Source organism: Agelaius tricolor, unplaced genomic scaffold, assembly GCF_023055355.1.
Source record: "Agelaius tricolor isolate 1412-34295 unplaced genomic scaffold, bAgeTri1.0.p SCAF_10, whole genome shotgun sequence".
NCBI classification, from domain to species: Eukaryota; Metazoa; Chordata; class Aves; order Passeriformes; family Icteridae; genus Agelaius; species Agelaius tricolor.
In genome coordinates this window covers 7,717,873-7,736,920 of record NW_027269270.1, presented here as the reverse complement: position 1 = coordinate 7,736,920, position 19,048 = coordinate 7,717,873, and the positions used below count along the sequence as shown (strand labels likewise).

Sequence of the window (19,048 nt, the reverse complement as noted above, 5' to 3'; positions counted from 1 at the left end):
GATGGCCATTTTCAGAATAGATGAGACTAAACACCTAATTTGTGTATACTGTACATGCAGTTGTAGGGTATGCCTTTTTTTTTTTTTTTTTTTGGTGTACAGATCTCGCCCCTTCTTGCTTTTAAGAAATAGACCCTCAAAACCAGTTTTTCAAAATAAAATTCACTTATATGACCATCATGTATGTTTCTGCAGCCACAGATTAGAAGTTCCACAAACTTAAATTTGGTAGTCTTTCCATTCTTCCTATATTTTTCTTCCTTGTTACTTCCCCAGGGAAAAATTGCACTAAGGAATTTCCAAATATTTTCCTTCTTCCTTTTGGTGTAGTCAACATGGGCAATGCAGAATCCAGCCTATTTTTGCTTCATTCCTGAGTTGTTGTTTTCCTGATAATATTAAAACCAGAACAGAATATTTATTGTATGAACTATTATAAAGGTAAGACATAAAGTGTACTTGAAAAACAAAAAGTAAAGTCTTTCTAGTCGCTTGTGTTGTTCTTAAAATCCATCTTTTGCGTTGACCTTGATTTGCTCTTTAAAGATTTACTTTTGAAAGATGATACTGTTGGAAGTGAGCAACCAAAAAGTCTTGGATGCAGAGCAGATTTGAAGATATGCAGCTTTTACTCTTTATGAAGGTGACTAAACCAAACACATGCCATGCATATCTCTTGCTATGAAGGAGTCTTTCCAGGAGCAGATGGGACATCCATCAGTTGGTGTCACACAGCTCATTCTGCGCCTGTTGCTCCCTGCAGGTACTCAGCGTGCCAACGCCCGAGCTCCAGCTCCGTACAAAAGAGACTTTGAAGCCAAGCTGAGGAACTTCTACAGGAAGTTGGAGACTAAAGGATATGGACAAGGCCCAGGGAAATTGAAGTAGGTTGAAGCATCTCATGAAACTGGATTTCTTTTCAGGCAGCTTGCCTTGCCTCGCAGATCTGCAAGCTTCTTCCCATTAGAAGGAATGCAGATGTTACGGTTACCCAGGCATTTCTGGGAATAGAAAACCTGTAATAAAAGACTTAATGCCAGCATGTGATTCATAGCAGAGTTTACAGCAAGTTCTGAGCACCTCTGTGCTTCCTCCAACTATGTTTTTGTACAGACAGTATTACCAATACAGTGCCAAAAGGAGCTTTGGGAAGAGGCCTGCAGAACAGGAGGCATCTGAATTCTTCCATTATGATATAAACAGTTATATTTTCTCATATCTTTTTCCACTAAAAAAAAATTAGATAGACATATCTTTTGAACATCATTGCCTGTTCTTATACAACATTCTGATACTAGTCCTCTTTAGTAAAGAGGATTCATACATTAAATGTTACTAAACTCTAAGGATTGCGTTAAAAAACTGCGAATATTTTTATTTTAGAACTCTGAATGGTAGAGTACTTGGAGTGAGGTCTTCCCTCCTTCATTTAGCTAATCATGTGATTATGTGCTGTTATATATAAAAATTGTCCTCACAAGATAGTTTAAAAATTTTGTAAATTACCAAGTCATGTGCCAGTTATCAAACTCATAGCCATGAGGCACTAGAACATGATTTAATCATTTCCTCTATTATAAAAAAGGGGTTTTCTATTTTTTTTAAATTTCTTTCAGCCAGTCACTTCTCTTATTTTGCAGAAATCTGTGCAAAGCTCAGACTTCATTCATGTGAGCTTGTTACAAGTTCTGCAAAACTGAAATGGGATTAAATTGCTGTTGTTTTGACAAGTCTTAAGAGGCAAAGGTTGAGCAATGTCTGCCTCGAATATAATGAAGTCATAAACATTTAAAGCCTTACCTATGAAAGCTTTGTCCTGAATGCCTGGGCAAATAACTGGTGGGGAGTATTTGCTCCTTGTAATAATCTGTTCTATTTCTTACACCCTTTTTTCCCTGTCCTTTCTTCCCTGACCTATTTGCCATCACACTGTGGATTTTTAGGCTGTAGTTTGACAGGTGAATGGAAGTTTTCTCTGGGTTGCTTTCCCAGGCACAGCACTGACCTGTTCAAAGCAGGGCCCAGCACAGCTCTGCTGCTGCCTGGGTCCCCTCTTTGCCCAGGTGCCTGCTCAGATCCAGGCTCTCTCTCCTTGCATGTCCTTGGCAGGATGGCTCAGTGCAGTCACTGAACTCTGCAGGGCCACAGGGGCTTTGCAGGAGCTGGGGTGGGTTCAGCTGCCTTCTTGCAGCTGCTGGCTGATGGGCACACACAGAAGGCAGTATTTGAATATAGAGCAAGTGAAGTTTCCTGAAACTAATTAAACACATTTTTTTGGCAGAGGATAAAATGTTTAACTAAGGAGGATTCTTTCACCTCTTATTTTAGATCTTTATGACACTTCCTCATTTTCACAATTTTTCTTTCAGAAGGTACATTGCATTTTCACATGTCATGTTTCAGTGGGGTTTTGTACAAATAATTGCCATTCCTTCTGGACTTTTTGTACCATCACACTCAAGGATAATGTAGGGATGTGTGTTTCTGGGTTTATCATACTGTGATTTCCATGGTTTTATCTTTTTCTGTGTTAAGAGATTGATTTTTATGGAAAAGATGAGACTCTTGCTCACAGTGAAACTCACTTAGGGGCTCAGCTTTACAAAAGGATTTCATACTTAATGAAAATGCCAGCTTTAGGACCTTTCTGCTTAAAACTTTAAGGAAGAACCAAGGTAGACAAAACAAAACTACTCCTCTTTGTACAAGGGACATTTTATTGAAACATAAGGGAGAGCATTGGAGGAGAACAGAAGCTTCCTGATCTGAATAAAATTATCCAGCAGAAGCAGGTATCTCTGAAATCACCCTGGTTACTATCCTGCTGTGTTAATAGATGTTTCCAGATGTGGTTCGTGTTCAGAAATTGCTGTTTCAAAATACTTTTGCCCTTCAGATTAATCATCAGGAGAGATCACTTGTTAGAAGATGCCTTTAACCAGATCATGGGCTACTCAAGAAAAGACCTGCAGAGAAACAAACTCTATGTCACGTTTGTTGGGGAAGAAGGGTGAGTAGAACAGGGAAGTATTTGTGGTCTGAGAACACAGTGTCTTGCAGCTCCTCTCTCACCAGATTGTTATCTAGAGAGAAAAGAGGAAGAACTGTGGTCAGGAAATGCCACATACACAAGCCTAGAACATACAGCTGTTCAAGATGGCTTCTTAAGCATTTTGCAATGTAACATATCCTGCCTTTGCAGAAGTAATGTGAATGCTTATGTGAATTTTCCCAATAGTTGGTGTATGTTTCAGAATGTTGCTGGGAAAGCAAATTAAAAACCATACAGCTTTCTTGTGTTATTCATATTTCTTTTCTCTCAGTGCTGTTGTGTCTCCAGGGCTTACCAAAAGACAGCTGCCATTTGTTGGAGGGAGTGTGCTTTCAGAGAAGGCTATGGGCTCAGTCCCTAATTTAGCTCTGTCTGAGGCACTGGGAGCAGAAAGCCCTCAGTACTACAGAAGGTACTCACTGCCTCTTCAGGCCAGGGCCTACATCACAAATAAAAGCAACTGGACTGTTGCCAGTTGTTAAAAAACCCCCAATATTCCCCATGCTTCAAAGTCACATTCAGAGAATGCTCAGTCTGTGTCTAATGAAAGTTTAATGTGTTACAGGTTGTAAGATGTGCTTTGCAAAGCAAGATGTGGTTAGATTTCCTTTGCAAGTGAAACTGAAACAATGTACTATTTGCTGCTTTTGTCTCTTGATTTCTGCCCCCTTTGGCAGGCCTTAAAGCCCACTTGTCTGTTGTTGAAACGGTTCATGAATATGTTTATAAATATTCAAACTTTTATTCAATGATATTCAGAAAACTGCAGCACAGCTCTTGGAATGCTGTAGTGTGGGCTATTGCCATGCAATATGTGAGTCTTTAAAATGCAAAGTTGTAATAGAAACATCTCCTACAAGATGAGATAAAATTAATATGTCTTTGAAAACCTCTAAATCCTACTGTTTGTTTAAAGTTCACCCTGAAGCACTTAGTGTTAATATAGATCCAGTGAAGTCTTAAAATAAAGAATGTTTACGCTGAGAGCCAAGTGCGGACTTGTTCATATAAATAATATCACTATGCTGTCTGAGGAAAAACTCAGAACTGGAATGGCAAGGCTGGTGCACAGTGAGATTATGCTGTATTGACAAAGGAGGGTGGGAATGCAGGAGCAAGGCCTGCTTTACACAGCCCCTACCAGCCTTTACTTTCACAGCTACAGCCTCAAATCAGATTTAAAAATGAAAGGGAAATCCTTTAAATCATACATGAGATAGAGGTTGATCCAGATACACCATTTCCTTTCATCAGTTGTCAGACTTTTGCATTTCACCACTCAGCAACATGAAGAGTGACCTGGAAATGGGAGTGACGCCTCCTGTCCCCATTATATCCAGCTTTACATGAGACTTTAGCCTTAATGGAGAAGAATCAGTTCATTAGGAGCAAAGACAAATTAAAATGACGTCAGTCCTTTATTTACACATCTGTATTTTTAATGAAGAAAGGATGTGTGCAAACAGTATTGTTTCATCAGAGATGGTGCAAGGATATGTATCACATCCAACTCCTCATTTGGCCAGGTGAAGAAAGACAGGTCAGGGTGGAGGAGAGGAGGAATACTGAAAGTTAATTGTTTCCTATTTGCTCCTCCTTTTTTAAGAGTGTAAGTAGGAGTTTACTTTTGCATTTCTTTTGCTCTCGGTAAAGAGACATAAGTCATAAACTAATGGGTAAGGAAATAATTACATAATACAACGTTTTAGTAACTCTTAATTTATTAATATATAAAATAGTAAGTGGGACAACTCAGACGTGGTTATTGCTGTTCAAGTGATTTCTGTCATAAGTCTCATAATGTGTATCTTTCTCAAATCTTCAGTTTCTATACTTATCAATTGTGATGCTCATTTAATGGTTTTTATATGCTCATTCATTTTGGTAATAAATTACAAAAAATTATATAGGAAAAATATGGTTCTTTGTTTTTCCTGAGTTCTTTGAACTACTAGGAGAAGCTGCTTTGCATTTAAGAGTGGTAAATCTGAAATATTAATGGTGCTTCCTAGGAGACATGAGTCATGTTGCCAACAACATACTACTCCCCTGAATATCCAAATGCCCCACAGTTGCAGCTGTTGTGTGGTTGCATACCTCTCGTATGAAGTTTTCTCACCCTTGTGCCAAGCCTTTAATTGTAGGATAAATCTGACTGGCAGTGCAGGACTCTCATGATTGATTTATTTAACATGACTCACAGTAACTGCATACAGAGGGAGCTGTATGAAGTGCCTGATAGTCAAGCACAGTTTCCTTCCTATCTCAGGATTTCTTAGTGTGTCTGATTATCCCAGAAGTTTGCAAGAGTCTTGCAGACAACCCTTTACTTGATCCTGGTATTTGTGCCAAGATTAAGATCCAACAGTTGTCCATGGTATCGAACCATTTTTGATTTTTTCCTCTCTAATTTATTGATGGAATCTACCCGTTCTTGCCAGGGTCAGGATCTGTTTCAGTACTTCACTGCTGAAGCTTAACAGAAGTGAAATGCTTCCAAGTGACTGAAGGGAAAGTGTTTTTATTCAGCTGAGGAAAGAGGGTTTGTCTTCAGCTTGATAACAGCACCTAGCCTTTACTTGGCTGACAACTTCATCCTCAAAAACAACTCTCATTTGTGTTTGTCTTCTGTAAAAGTTTATGAGCCAAGACATTTGTAGCGGGAGTTCTTTGTGAAAGCTGACCTTCTCTGTGGTACTTCTGTCTGTGCATTGTCTTAGTACTTGAGTAAAATATTAAGTCTTTTATCTATAAAAGATGTATCTTTCTTTTTGTTAGGATTATAATATTCTCTGCTCCCCACTGGAAAACTCCTAGTTTTCTGTTTTCCAACTCTAATAGAGCATTAATATCATACCTGAGTCATTTCACTGGTGACCTGCAGAGTAATGTCACAATTCAGTCTCAGTGCATTGTCAGCAATGCGTTTGTTTATTATTCAGGAAGAAGGGGTTATTTAGATTCATTAGTTCTGGAATCTTGAAATGGGGAAAAAAGTAGAAAACAACAAATAAAAAAGCCCAACCAAGGAAGTGCACTCTCCAAAAGACATTTAAATACACTCAAGTTTGGAAGACAGACAAGAAAATTTAGACCAAGAAACATAAATCACTGAAGTAATCTCAGATTATATTGCTAGGGAAAACACAAATATTATCCCTCCAATTGTCCTATGGCTGCAGTCTGCAAAGACAAAATATGACCATTGTTTATTTTCATTGTTAATTTGTCAGATGAAGATAAGTCTGATTTTGGCTCTTTTCATGATTTTCCTCCTCCCCACCCTGGCCACCCCCAATTATTTGGTTATATTCCTGTGGCAGAGGCCACTGCAGCTGGAGCCAAAGTTTTTTTTTCTGAGTGCAGCCCACATGGAGAACTTCATTCCAGTCCTCCAAGCCATTCCATTTTAGAATAGTCCCTTGAGAGTTCCACATACTTTAGCATTAGGCAATCTGCACGGATAAGGGTTTTGGTTAAAATCTTACGAAATTTTAATAAAAATATAGTGTAAGGAATGTAGATTCAAAAAAAAAAAAAAAAGGTTCTTACTTCATAGTAATGTCAGGTTTTTCTTTAAAGGTTGGACTACAGTGGACCATCAAGAGAATTTTTTTTCCTGGTGTCCAGGGAGCTCTTCAATCCATATTATGGTTTGTTTGAATATTCAGCCAACGATACCTACACAGTACAAATAAGTCCCATGTCTGCTTTTGTAGACAATCACCATGAGTGGTAAGAATTATTTTCTTTTGTTTTTCATTTACATTTTCTGTTGTTCCCACTTGTAGAACAACTGCTCGAATCTGCTCAGACATGTAACACAGAATCTCATCTTTGTAACCAGCAGCAAAATAATTGCATTTCTTTAGACTTCCCTGATTTTGGTTTCTCTTGTGGTTTTTAATGATCTTATTTCTCACAAGGTCAGCAAAATTATGATTTGGAACATGTATCATGGGATTGTCTCCCAACACAACTCCCTGCATTTCTTGTACATTAGTAGTCATTTCATGAAAGCGATATTAACCTCTTGTGTATTAGAAAAAAAACAAGAAAAAATTACAACACATTGACTTTCTGTCAGCTAAGGAGGTTTCAGGTACATATTACTGTATGTAATTTGTTTGAGTCTTCCTAAAGAGTACAGAGATCTCCTCAGTGGAAAAACCCCAGCATACCTTTTGGAAGGAGATCTGTGGTAATATCTTAATTGGGGGTAGGGGGGAGACTGCTGATCACACAGCTTTGAAACAGTCTGTACATTCACCCCTGCTTCTGAAATAATTATCAAGGATTTTTGCATAATCCTATTTTTACATTTATAAGCCAGTTTAAATCACCCTCAGTTGATTTAAGCCATGGCATCACCATAAATCTGTAAAGCTGTGCTGTGACTATTAACAGAGAGTTCTGCTGTGTAAGTGGTTGGATTGCATTAATAGTGGAATGACAGCTGCTCATTTCTGTAGGACAGATATGCACTGAGTTCTTATTTTTTGAAGGCCAGTTATGAAGAATGAGTATCAGAGGGGAATCTCATTACTAATTTTACAAATGAAAAGAAAATTAACTGGTTGGTAGTTCAGTTAGTGGAAGCAACCTGCCTGTTGAACTCCAGTACTTCAAGTCTCTGTTGGAAAGGCAGAACAGCCTGGCATAGAGTGAGAGAAAACCCTTATGTGCTGTGCAGCTTCTGCCAACGTTTTCTATTCATCCCTGGCTTCTGCAGTGCTGGACCAGAGACCTGGGGAATGAAGGAGGCATGGCCCCTGTCTCTTTCAGAGTGCTGGTTTTGTACAGCCCCAGGGGGAATTCAGAAAATGCAGCTGTGACAAGCAGTTTATGCATGGGAAGGGGAAGGCTCTGCATGTCACATCCTCATCTTGCAAACATTGTACAAGCAGGTATCATAAAGCTCTAATTTTTTCCAAGAGAAATGTTGTTAAGGATACATAAAGTTCAAGAAACATTTACTTTGAAAACAAACACTAGACTTTAATCTAGTTCTAGAATTGTGGACGAGCTTTCACAATGAATCTTGATTCTCATGGGAATATTTGCAAAGACCCTCCTATTTCAAGGTTGCTGTCATTTGTTCTCAACCCTGGCAAACTTCCTCCTTACACACCCAACAAAATGAAGATAATAAGGGAAGAAAGAGTTGAGAGAAGGAGATTTAGATCCTGTTGACATAGGGCTGAAGAGCACTGCAATGCATAAAAAACTTTCTGGCACTGTTTGTGAAAATACACAGAGGACTCCTTAACCACAGTCAGAAGAGGGAGCAAGGAGCTCCTGTAAGTAGGAAAGACAGGCAGCATGAGCTGTCAGCCAGGGAAAGAGTAGCAAAACCTTTGGCCTCTCTATATCATGAAAACAAGGTAATTCTGTAGGGGTGTGAAATAAAAAGAGACAGTGGCTATCATTTTGAGAGATAATGCATTTATAAAGTGGCTGCTCTGGCAGGGGCTGATTGGGTTAAATATGGATTTGACATTTTTGAGCAGTTGTAACTTAGGTATCTGAGGGATTTTCCACACCCTGCAGTCTTGCTTTTTTATTATTTTTTTTCCCTGTGCCTTACTGAGAATGTTAAAGAAACCCAAGAAATAAACAAAAATACCACAATTTAGACATAGCTGTCTGATTTAATAATGCTGTTTGGAAAAACATGCAAGTTTTGATGACAGAGCAGTGTACAACCACAAAGTTTCAGTATCATGACTGTAACTCTTTCTCTTCCAGGTTCAGGTTTAGTGGTCGAATTCTTGGTCTTGCTCTGATACATCAATATTTGCTGGATGCCTTTTTTACAAGACCCTTTTATAAAGCCCTCCTCCGAATGTGAGTAGAATAGTTTTGTCTCCTCTTTTGTTTGGTTCCTTCCCCATCAAAGATGCCATTTTGTGTATGGATTATTTATGATGCTGTATAGACAAAGAAGACAGGCCATTATTTATAATTTACTAAACTGATTTAGATCCATGAGTTTTTTGAAAAATTTCCTTGTTTCCGCTACCTCAGAATGTTGTTTGTGATCTGTGAGAACACGATGAGAACCTCGTGTTTTGTTTTAGCCCTGTTACCAGCTTTCTTCTGCAAAATCTTGGACTTGAAGAGGTACAGTGCAGTGCTGTGGGCCTATTCCAGATATTAATAGAGTTCTTATTCTTTTGTCATGCAATGACTCACGGGATAGGATATGAATCACTTCATAACCTAGACTGCACCATGCATTCTCAGATTAGACTGATTGTTGGCAATCTCCATTTTGAGGAGCTGTACTTTTGATAGACTTCAGACTTAGTTTCCAGAACTACTGCTTCTGTTCTGGCTGAAGCAATGAGAGCTGTGCTTGCTCAGCATATCTGGAACATAAGACCTAATGAGCTTAAGGTGCTTTACTTTTTATTTGAAAGCTGGTTTTGAGAAGTCTGGAAACAATTATTTTTTTTCCTATAAAACAGTGCATGTTCTAGTAGCGAGTAATTAATCCATTCCTACTGCACATACATTTTTAAAACACCTAAATGCTAGCAGCATCATCTTAGTGAGAAGGATGAGGTGAGGGAAAGTATGGTAAGTATGTGGTAAGCTGGAAATCTAAGCTGTTCAACAAATGATGGAGATGAGGCAGTGTAGCTACATAAACAAAAACGACACTACTTGCTTGTTTAAAAAAATCTTAAAATTTCTTTTATTATTTCAATTCTTTGTCTCTTCAATCTGTGTATTTTCATAATTCCTAAATGTGCTTCTCAGGAAACATGGGGCAGACTCACCATTAAGAAGAAATGTGCCTTCAAATTAAATTCTAGAGTTTTGTATATTTAGAGAGTTATTTTGTGTTCTACAGTAACTGCTGTTACCAGGCAAATAAACAGAGATTTGAAGTTGTCCTCTTTATTAATGTTTCTCTTGGCTCCCATTCACAGTCTGTTTTGTCTGAGTTTAGTTACTGAGCACAGGCTGCTGCCATCATCTGTATTTGTGTGTTTTCTTCTTTCTTCTGTCAGACTCTGTGACCTGAGTGACCTGGAATATCTGGATGAAGAGTTTCACCAGAGTTTGCAATGGATGAAAGACAATGACATACACGATATCCTAGATCTCACATTTACTGTAAATGAAGAAGTTTTTGGGCAGGTGTGCAAGTTTCTTCATTTCCTTGGTGCATTCTCCTGCTAGATAAACATTTATTTGGACAGAAGAACAGGTGTCTCTCCATGCTGCCTTGAACTTGTATTAAAAAAATTCCTGCTGGTGAAACCAATGTTGAAATCTGGGGAGGAATTAATATTTGTAACAGGTCAAACACGTTCTTCTGGTTAAGAAGATTTTCTGGAGAGTATCCGAAATATCAGACTTTAGGGTTGCTTTGGCAGATGTAGTTTACCTGAATTTAATTGCAGCAAAGTTGCCATTCAAAGGTATTACAACACCTTTGTTAAGGTATTATTCAGAAAACTTCAAAAGTCGATGTAAAGATGGTTTCTTCTTCTCAGCTTATTCTTAAATCTAATTATGAAGGTTCCTCAGACTAAATGGAATTTAAAATATTTTTAAAAAGATTTTTTGTATGTTCTCTTACTTCATATATTCCAGTTTGCTAGTCAGGCTTGGTTAGTGATTTTAAGGAATTACTTCAGCTTAAAAATTTAAATTATTACAATTCCTTCTTTTGTCTTTATAATAACTATGTTGTCACATGGTCATTTTTTGTCCTAAGATCACAGAACGGGAACTAAAACCAGGAGGTGCCAATATCCCAGTCACTGAAAAGAACAAGAAAGAATACATAGAGAGAATGGTGAAATGGAGAATTGAGAGAGGAGTTGTACAACAAACAGAAAGCCTAGTTCGTGGCTTCTATGAGGTAAAAAGCTCCAAAATTAAATTTACTTTCTTTCTCCATCCAAAATATTTTTCTCCTTGTATACATTTCCAAAATACGGGGTCCCAGATATAATCAGAAGTGCTCTTGTAGATACTGGAAGGGGAAGGGAGTGTAAAAAAGTTCTTTTAGTAATTTATATAAAGACTATGGTTCTGTATCTACTTTGCACTGGACAATACTCTCAATCACTGTATGATTAGCATTGAATCCTTGCTCTGTTTCTGCATTGGGTCTCTGAGACTTGTTTGTTTAAAAAGACAAAACCTGAATTCTGAATTACCTGAAATGATACCTGGTAAATACCTTAGTAGCAGATTTTGTGGGGAGGCACGAATCAGTACATGAAGAAATGCATTTTATTTCCTTTCACAGGTGGTTGATGCAAGACTGGTGTCTGTATTTGATGCCAGAGAACTGGAACTGGTTATAGCTGGAACAGCAGAAATTGACTTGAGTGATTGGAGAAATAATACAGAGTACAGAGGAGGTAACTTGAATTTTGAATTGTTCAGTGAGAGTGTCAAGGGCTCTGGGTCTACCTAGTTTTCAAGACAGTAAAGAACCTTCCCATGAGATACATTTATAGTAACTTTTGAGCTTCTCTGGTTAAGTTAGTGTTAGGGGAAGGTAATTTTTCCACTTTAGTTTGCTTTGTTGCATCTCCTTGCAGCTCTTTCTTGGCCGTTCTTGCTGAGGCAGCACGACAGGACACTCTTCTCCACAGAAAGTGCCATGTTCAGCTGCACACTGGGAGGCACCTCCCAGACCTGGGGGAGAAATGGAAATGGTAGCCATTCTTAGTTGGATATTGCTTTTTTTTTACACACTCAAAGTTGACAGGAAATTAGAAGCAATCACAGTGGCTGCAGGCTGGTAGTTGAAACAATTTGAGAACAACAGAAGATTAGGAGCTGTGAGATACTGTGAGAGAGATGGTTGCAGCATCATTTGTGGTTTTGGATAGATAAATAGCACAGTACTGGAATATTTCAAGAACTGGCATTCCTGTTAGTGACTGATTAATGGAAGAAAGGATTGCACAAGGAATATCGATTCTTTTTGTCATAGTACATTCATTCTCTGCCTTTAGGATTTCTAAGCATTTTAGGAGTATTTCCCTCTCACCTTCTGCCTTTTGATGCAATTGAATAAAGAATATGGCATTATTGTGACTAGGGCCAAACCAGGAAAAGCTTACTAGCTATTCCCTCAACCACTTTCATAGCACCTAAAAGTATAAAGGCTCTTGTTGTTTTAACAGGTTATCATGACAATCACATTGTAATTCGGTGGTTCTGGGCTGCTGTGGAAAGGTTCAACAATGAGCAACGTCTAAGACTTTTACAGGTAAGAAATCAGCTGATCTGTGTAAAAATAATTAAAATTTGATGCTAAAATAGCCCCATCCTGGTTTGGATACCCAGAAATTATGGTGATGTTTACTAGGGGGCATACCTTGAGTCAGAGTTTAAATGTAATAATTTCAAGTGACAGAAGCTCACAGCTATTTTTATAGATTTCTAAGTTTAGAATTACATTTAAGATACAATGGCTGATGTCAATAATCCTTTACTATTGTTTGATTAAAAGTACATTAAGACTCCTAAAGATAGAAAAGGAAAACTGTGTAATTGGTTATGTCACTAGGTAGAAATGTTAATAGTATTTATACAGCTTAGGAAGGAGAAAGCTTAGATGGAAGTTCAAGGCTTCAAATTAGAAAATAATGATGGAAACCTTAAAGTCAGTCCAATTTAATTTTCACTAAACCTGCAGGTTCCAGTCACCCTGCTGCTGAAGGACAAAAATCTCAACAGAAGAATATTTATACATGTGGGTTTACTACTGAGCTAAATTTTCTACTGAGTTAAATTTTTAAAGTTCAGGTTAAATCCATCCTGTCTCTAAAGAAACAGACAAACCTCCACTGCAAACCATACCACATTATTGATCTGATATGAAATCTGCTGGTTTTAAAAATTCAGTATTTTTATCTGATCACTGAATTATGAATTATTTGAGTCTGTTTAAGTATTTTTTTAAAGTGTTTAAAAAGGCAGTGTGGAACATCCCATTTGATGGAAAAACAGGAATGTCTCCTTGTATGTTCCTGTCACATCTGTTACTCAGAAGTTTTTGTAATATCCAGGTCATTACAAATTAAATAGTCTCTGATCTGTCAAAAGCTACATTTGATCTGTTCATGACAGGTTGCAAATAAAACTGCTCACCAGTCAGTATTTCAGCAAATGTCAGTGGGCATATCTAACCTTCAGAATTTTGTCATTTTCTTACAGTAGTTAATTGTGGTTTATAAAGCAAAGGAAATCCATGTAGCTAGAAAGGCATAGCACAAAGCCACCAGATATTACTATGTTTTGTATTAGTTCCTTTTAATGCAGGAAACAGCAGCAAAAAAACTCACTCAGGCTTAAGTCTGAGTAACTGGATACTGATAGCTTGTTATTCTACAATATTTATGTAGCAGAAAACCTTTGGAGGAAATCAATCTGCTAAGTTGCCTCTTCTAGAGCCCAGCCAGGAAACAGTCTGTTTGCCCTGAGCTCCATGTAAAGTAGCATTTATTGCTTGTGCCTCACGAATTTCCTCGCTTTGCAAATGCTTTTCCAAACGTGTCTGGGCTGTGGTGGGTGTGCTGCTGTGTCCCCCCAGCCCCTGTGTGCAGCCTGTCCTGATGGGTGTTTGTGCTGCCAGTTTGTCACAGGCACGTCCAGCATTCCCTACGAAGGCTTTGCCTCTCTCCGGGGCAGCAACGGGCCCAGGCGCTTCTGCGTGGAGAAGTGGGGGAAGATCACTGCTCTTCCAAGGTACAGCTCTGGGGGCTTCACAGGGCCATTCTGGGGTAACAGATCACCTGTTGGACAAACATTAACAAGCTTTCACTGAGTATGCAAATATAGCTTCCCTCACATGCAAATTTCCTTCCCTGTTGTTGCAGTGTCTGATGCATCCGTTTTGGTTTGAACTCAGTTTTGGTCTCTTAAGCTGGACAAGGCAGTGTAACTGTGGCTGACATCCATATTGTGGTGTTTTTCTCATGGAAAATTATCTTAGAATGATAGCTACTTCTGACATACTTTATTTTATTAAATGTGCAAGTATTTACTTACTGAACATGCAGTTCACAAGTTAGGACCAAAAATGAATATGAATTAAAATGAAATAGCTGTTGTGACTATGTCTGACTGAAAGCTACTATCATATTTTTTGCATCAGACACAGGCTTTATAGTATAGTTCAGTGATACAATTTTTATGCTTGGTCTGATGTCAAGGGTGAACTGAAGAGGCAAGTTGTGAGTGCAGAATAGGTGAGAGGGAGTAATTTCACTTGAGAAGCAGCAAGAGAGACAAAAAAGGTGAGGATTTCAAAGAGAACAAGTAAGATCAATTGAAATAGGTGAAGAGGGTAAAGGAACAGTACCAGAGTCCAAGATATGAAAGCAGGACTTGAGATGTACAAGCCTTGCAATTTATATTGGGTAGGACAGGTTTAGAGGAGAAGGATGAAAAGATTAAAAAAAAAAACTTTCCAATTTTTGGAGCAGAAAAAAGAGTTATCTTCAAATGTCCATGGTAACAATGCCAGGACTAGACTAATAATGTGAATGATGAAAAAACCACCTTCAGCTTGGTTTCTTCATTGACAGAAAATTACAGGTTCTTGTCTTTACTGTGTTGAGACTGATAGCTGGGAGATTTTCTTTGACCCAGTTCTGTGATTCTGCAGCCTCTAGAATGAGTTAGGAGTGGTTAGACACAGATTAGTGCATGGAGTGTGGGCAGCCTAACTCTGTTTAATCAGACCTCAGCTTTAGTATGCTGTGTACAGCCTCTGGAGGTGGCTTTGGGCTGGGCTGATCCATGGAGGCAGCTCAACCCTAATCTTAAACCCACTCCTCATAAACAAGATGCCTCAGGAATAACTTGCATTCAGAGTCTCATCTTAGACACAGGGTGGCTGTCAGAGACACTCAGAGTCTCTCTGACCAGCAACATGTAGGTTTTTCCTCCAGCACAAGGTCAGAGGCAAAAATGTCTCTTGGGTTGGCTGCTGCCATCAGAACTGCATGGAGAAGGTCATGGACACAGAAGTGGTGCTATGAAATCCAGAAGCACAGCAGGTGGCCTTTAAAAAGAGCCATCTTTCCTGTTTACAGCACAAATGAGAGCCAGGCAACTGAGGATTAAAGGAATCCAAATCCTGAAAATTGCTATTTCATATCAAATGTCATCTGGGGACCTAGTAATATCTTGTAGCCCAATAAGTTCCTGTATAGTTTGATTATGATTGGCTTATGGACTAGCTTTGATTCTGTTTAAGAAGTAAAAGCTGTGACTTTTTAAAAAATAATTTCTGACTTCAAAATCAAGATTTTTTTTTTGTGAGTTTAAGTAAGAAAAGAGATTGCATGATTTTTTCCATATATTCTCTGAAGCTGAAATTCCTGGTGCTTGCAAGCAGAGTTGGAAAAGGTCAGGACCTGCCAGAACAGGATGTTCAGAATTTCCTTTGGAAGGGTTATGCAGAACCCTGGTTGAGATAAATTGCAGAATAAAACTGCTTCCAAAAGTGCAATATGGAGAATTGTCATAGGCTGTTCAACAAGTGTAGGGGAAATACCAGCTCCTCACATTTAAGAGGTTGTATCATTCATTGAAATTTCACTTATCCCACTTTCCCTTGGTTAGCAAACATTTGAATCTTGTCTCTCTGGGTCGTTTGTACCATACAATGTGAGAATTAAAATAAAAACAACTGTGTGTGACAAACACCTGCAGTCATCATGAGCAAGCAGTTCCTGGTATTCACACATGGTAAACCTTGATCTCATAAAAAATGAAACCTCTTCTATTTTAGTGCTGAAATGGGTTAAGCCCCAAGCCAAAAGTGCTGTTTGCATTTTCACACGTGTAGTTCTTGGATGCAGTGCAGCTTCAGCCTGGGTCTCAGCAGCCTCTGAGACTCCCTGTGCAAACACCAGGTACTGCTGGCTTGGAGGTAACGCATCGGTAACTACAACCCCGAGTAGCCGCTTTCAAGAGGTTTCCAAACAAGCCCAGCATGTGTAAACACATCGCTGGATCTGCTGGGAACGCTGCCCTAGGACTCTGTGACTCTTACTGATTCTCTGATAACTAAAGCTTTTATGTTAAGGCACCATCACTCACTCCTAGCAGCTTGTACTTTGCAAATTGCCCTCTTAGCAGGAGTGCCTGTGAAATTTGATAGTGCTCGGTGCTCGGGTGGCAAAAGTGAGGATTTAACAGGTCAGTGGACTTAGTTTCTTCCTCTGTTTCTAAAAACATTACTGCAGTGCTGAAAACACGTAAGAATACCCATCCCCATCTCATCTTCCTGGTCTGAGACACAAAGGGCAGCTAGGATAGTCACTTAGGTATGTGACTGTGGCCTGAGCAGCTGTGAATGTAAACACAAAAGTTTTCACTAGATGTTTGCCTAGTTCCCACTGTTCTGACTGCTGTGTAATCAGCTCTGCTAAATCCAAACAGTGAGATTTCTGTGAGGAGCATGTCAGGTTGCCCAGCTTGCATTGCTGTCTTTGACACTAACTAGGGAGCATGTAAAAGGCCCTGGAAAGGTTGATTATTATGGGTCTAGCATAGCTATTGCTACCCCAGTGCCACTTCTACTTCCTTCTTTTACACTGTGTTGCAGATTAGACTAAACTAGGGGAAGGGACCATTACTCTTTCAATTCACTCCCATGCTGAGAAATTGGTTCCAGGTTCATTGCTGTACATTATTTATTCATTCATGTGATGATTGACTTGGAAATTATATTTATGTCTGACTGCTGCATTTTAATCCTAAATCACTCTCTTTTACTATGGTAATCAAAGTGAAAGGGAATTTAATTGGGAATCTGGGAACTTAGACTTTAGGAACCAAGATGGGTTTTTATGTTGTCATAAGATGTGAGCCCAGGAAGATGAACAGTCAGTGCCCATGTGGTTTGAAATGTTGGAATGGGAAGATACTACCCAGAAGGAAAAAACCATGTTTGTCTCAAGGACTTAGGAAGTTGTGTGCTGGGGTTGGAAAAGCTTGCATCGCCTCAGAAGACAAAGGTCTTGTTTTTGTCTTTTTTAATTACTTGGTTTTCCACAGTAAGTGATTCCATTTTCAAAACTGCCCTCAAAATAAGATAAAACTCAGTTCTCTTAATAAATGTAAACAACATGCCAGCTTACTATTAAACCAGTTCGTAATGAATCCCTTGCTAATTATATACTGTGTCTTTTATAATTTGTGGTTTTACAGCCCACACAGCATGATCCATAGTTCTAATGAGTGGCTGTCAGCCCCATGGAGCAGAAGCATGTGGTTAGGCTCTTAATTGCCTAAGACTCTTCAGCACTCTACATTGAATTCAAGGGATCACTGAGTTCCAGTTGCTGCTGGTCTTAATTCTTTTTCTTTCGTCATAAGAGACTATTTTCAGGTTTTTTTAAGTACTCTGCAAGACATGGAACAATATAATCTGTATCATAGATATTATTTTATAAGATTTTTGGAAAGGCAAAGGAGGAGTAAAAAGAAAGCTTTCCTCCAGGAGCCTTAGAGAGATGCCCGGGTACAAAAAATTTACCAGACCCCTGGAATATGGAGTGGGGAAATGCCATCTCTGCTACACAGCATGTATCAGCAGTGTTCTTCTAAGGGTACTGGATTTGGGGAGGGTGCTAAAGGCAATGTTTTCTAAAGGGATTGCATATTTGGTGTTTGGACTGTGTTTATAATAATGGTGTGACCTTGTGTGCTGTGTATACATATCTTCAGCCTGATATTTCTATGACACGAAAGGCTGTAACTGAGTGGGTGTTTCAGCTTCAGTGAGTTCCAGTTTGTAATGGACTCTGAGGTTTTTAACAAGTGAGATTAACCCACTTCACTCCATGTTCCATTCCCATAGATGGGAGCTGAGAGGCACTTAAAGTGGCAATTAATGAATTTGCTCACATGGAAGGCAGTACTTTCTGGCTCAGAGGAAGCCTGTGCAGGTCTGTGGTAGACAGCTGGATTTCTGGGACTGGGTAGGTTAAATGAGGAGTTGCGTTTGCTGTGAGGAGGGAACTTGTTCAGTCCTTCCATTTTTAACATCTTACATATTTATGCATAATACAGATCACACTGATGAAGGGCAGGGCACTGCAGGAAGAGTTTGGTTTTCAGCTGGATTGAATTTAAATAAATAATTCTATGATGTATTTTATTGCAAAAGATTGAAGTATTTGTAAACAGAGACCTGCCAAAATTCGAAAATCAATTTAAAGTGAGGCTTTGTTACAAAGCTTTAGAGCAGAAGAGATGCCTCTTCCAGTTTCTCTTTGCATAATTTCATCCTCAGGATCCCATCACATTAATACATTTTCTATTTCATTAGAGCAGGCTCATCCACCTCAGTGTTTTAGAAAGTACCATCCTTAGCATGCCCTGAGGTGAGGCAATGATACCCATGGTTCCACTATGAAGAGAAACCTTTGTTATCTCCCTTTTCATTCCCTGGAAGAGGATTTGAGAGACAGTTCCAAGTGTGTCAACAAACTTCAGGTAGATGGACTTCAAAAACTGAGAAATAAAATGCGTGGTCACACACTTCAGAAAGCAGGGCAACCTCTAGCAACCAGGTTTGTGCATGGTTTTTTGTAATTCCAAAGGCTGCTGGCCTCTAGGGCAGATATGTCCATTGGGAATATCAGCACAAGCAGTATGCCTCAAAACACCATCTATATGCCAAGGAACTGTAGAAGGAAGAGCATCTAATTTATCTGGTTTTTACCACTGTAGAATTGTTTCCTGTAGATCTGGAGATGTGTGGAAATATCTTATCATTACAAATACAGTATTCAAGTATCATCCATACAGAAAAGAAAGGCTGCATCTCAGAAGACACATTTAAAGCCAAGATTTCAGACCAGACTGTTTGACTTGTACCATGCTAAATCATTCTTTTTTTTTCTCATGCACATTTGATGGATAAAATTTATCCCATGCCTTTTGGACTGTCAGTATGTTTCTAAAGAGCTTCATAAATGCTTCTTACTGGCTTAT

General features: G+C 38.8%; 1 protein-coding gene across 1 annotated transcript in view; it reads left to right on the top strand.

Moving 5' to 3' along the window:
• The window catches only part of HECW2 (HECT, C2 and WW domain containing E3 ubiquitin protein ligase 2), a 153,412-nt gene that overhangs the window by 125,335 nt on the left and 9,029 nt on the right, over positions 1-19,048 (top strand). The window contains exons 20-28 of the mRNA XM_071434546.1: positions 764-884; positions 2,897-3,010; positions 6,635-6,787; positions 8,801-8,899; positions 10,072-10,201; positions 10,785-10,931; positions 11,325-11,439; positions 12,214-12,299; positions 13,668-13,780. Of these exons, the coding sequence (XP_071290647.1) occupies positions 764-884; positions 2,897-3,010; positions 6,635-6,787; positions 8,801-8,899; positions 10,072-10,201; positions 10,785-10,931; positions 11,325-11,439; positions 12,214-12,299; positions 13,668-13,780 (1,078 nt within the window). The remainder of the gene's footprint in view (positions 1-763; positions 885-2,896; positions 3,011-6,634; positions 6,788-8,800; positions 8,900-10,071; positions 10,202-10,784; positions 10,932-11,324; positions 11,440-12,213; positions 12,300-13,667; positions 13,781-19,048) is intronic.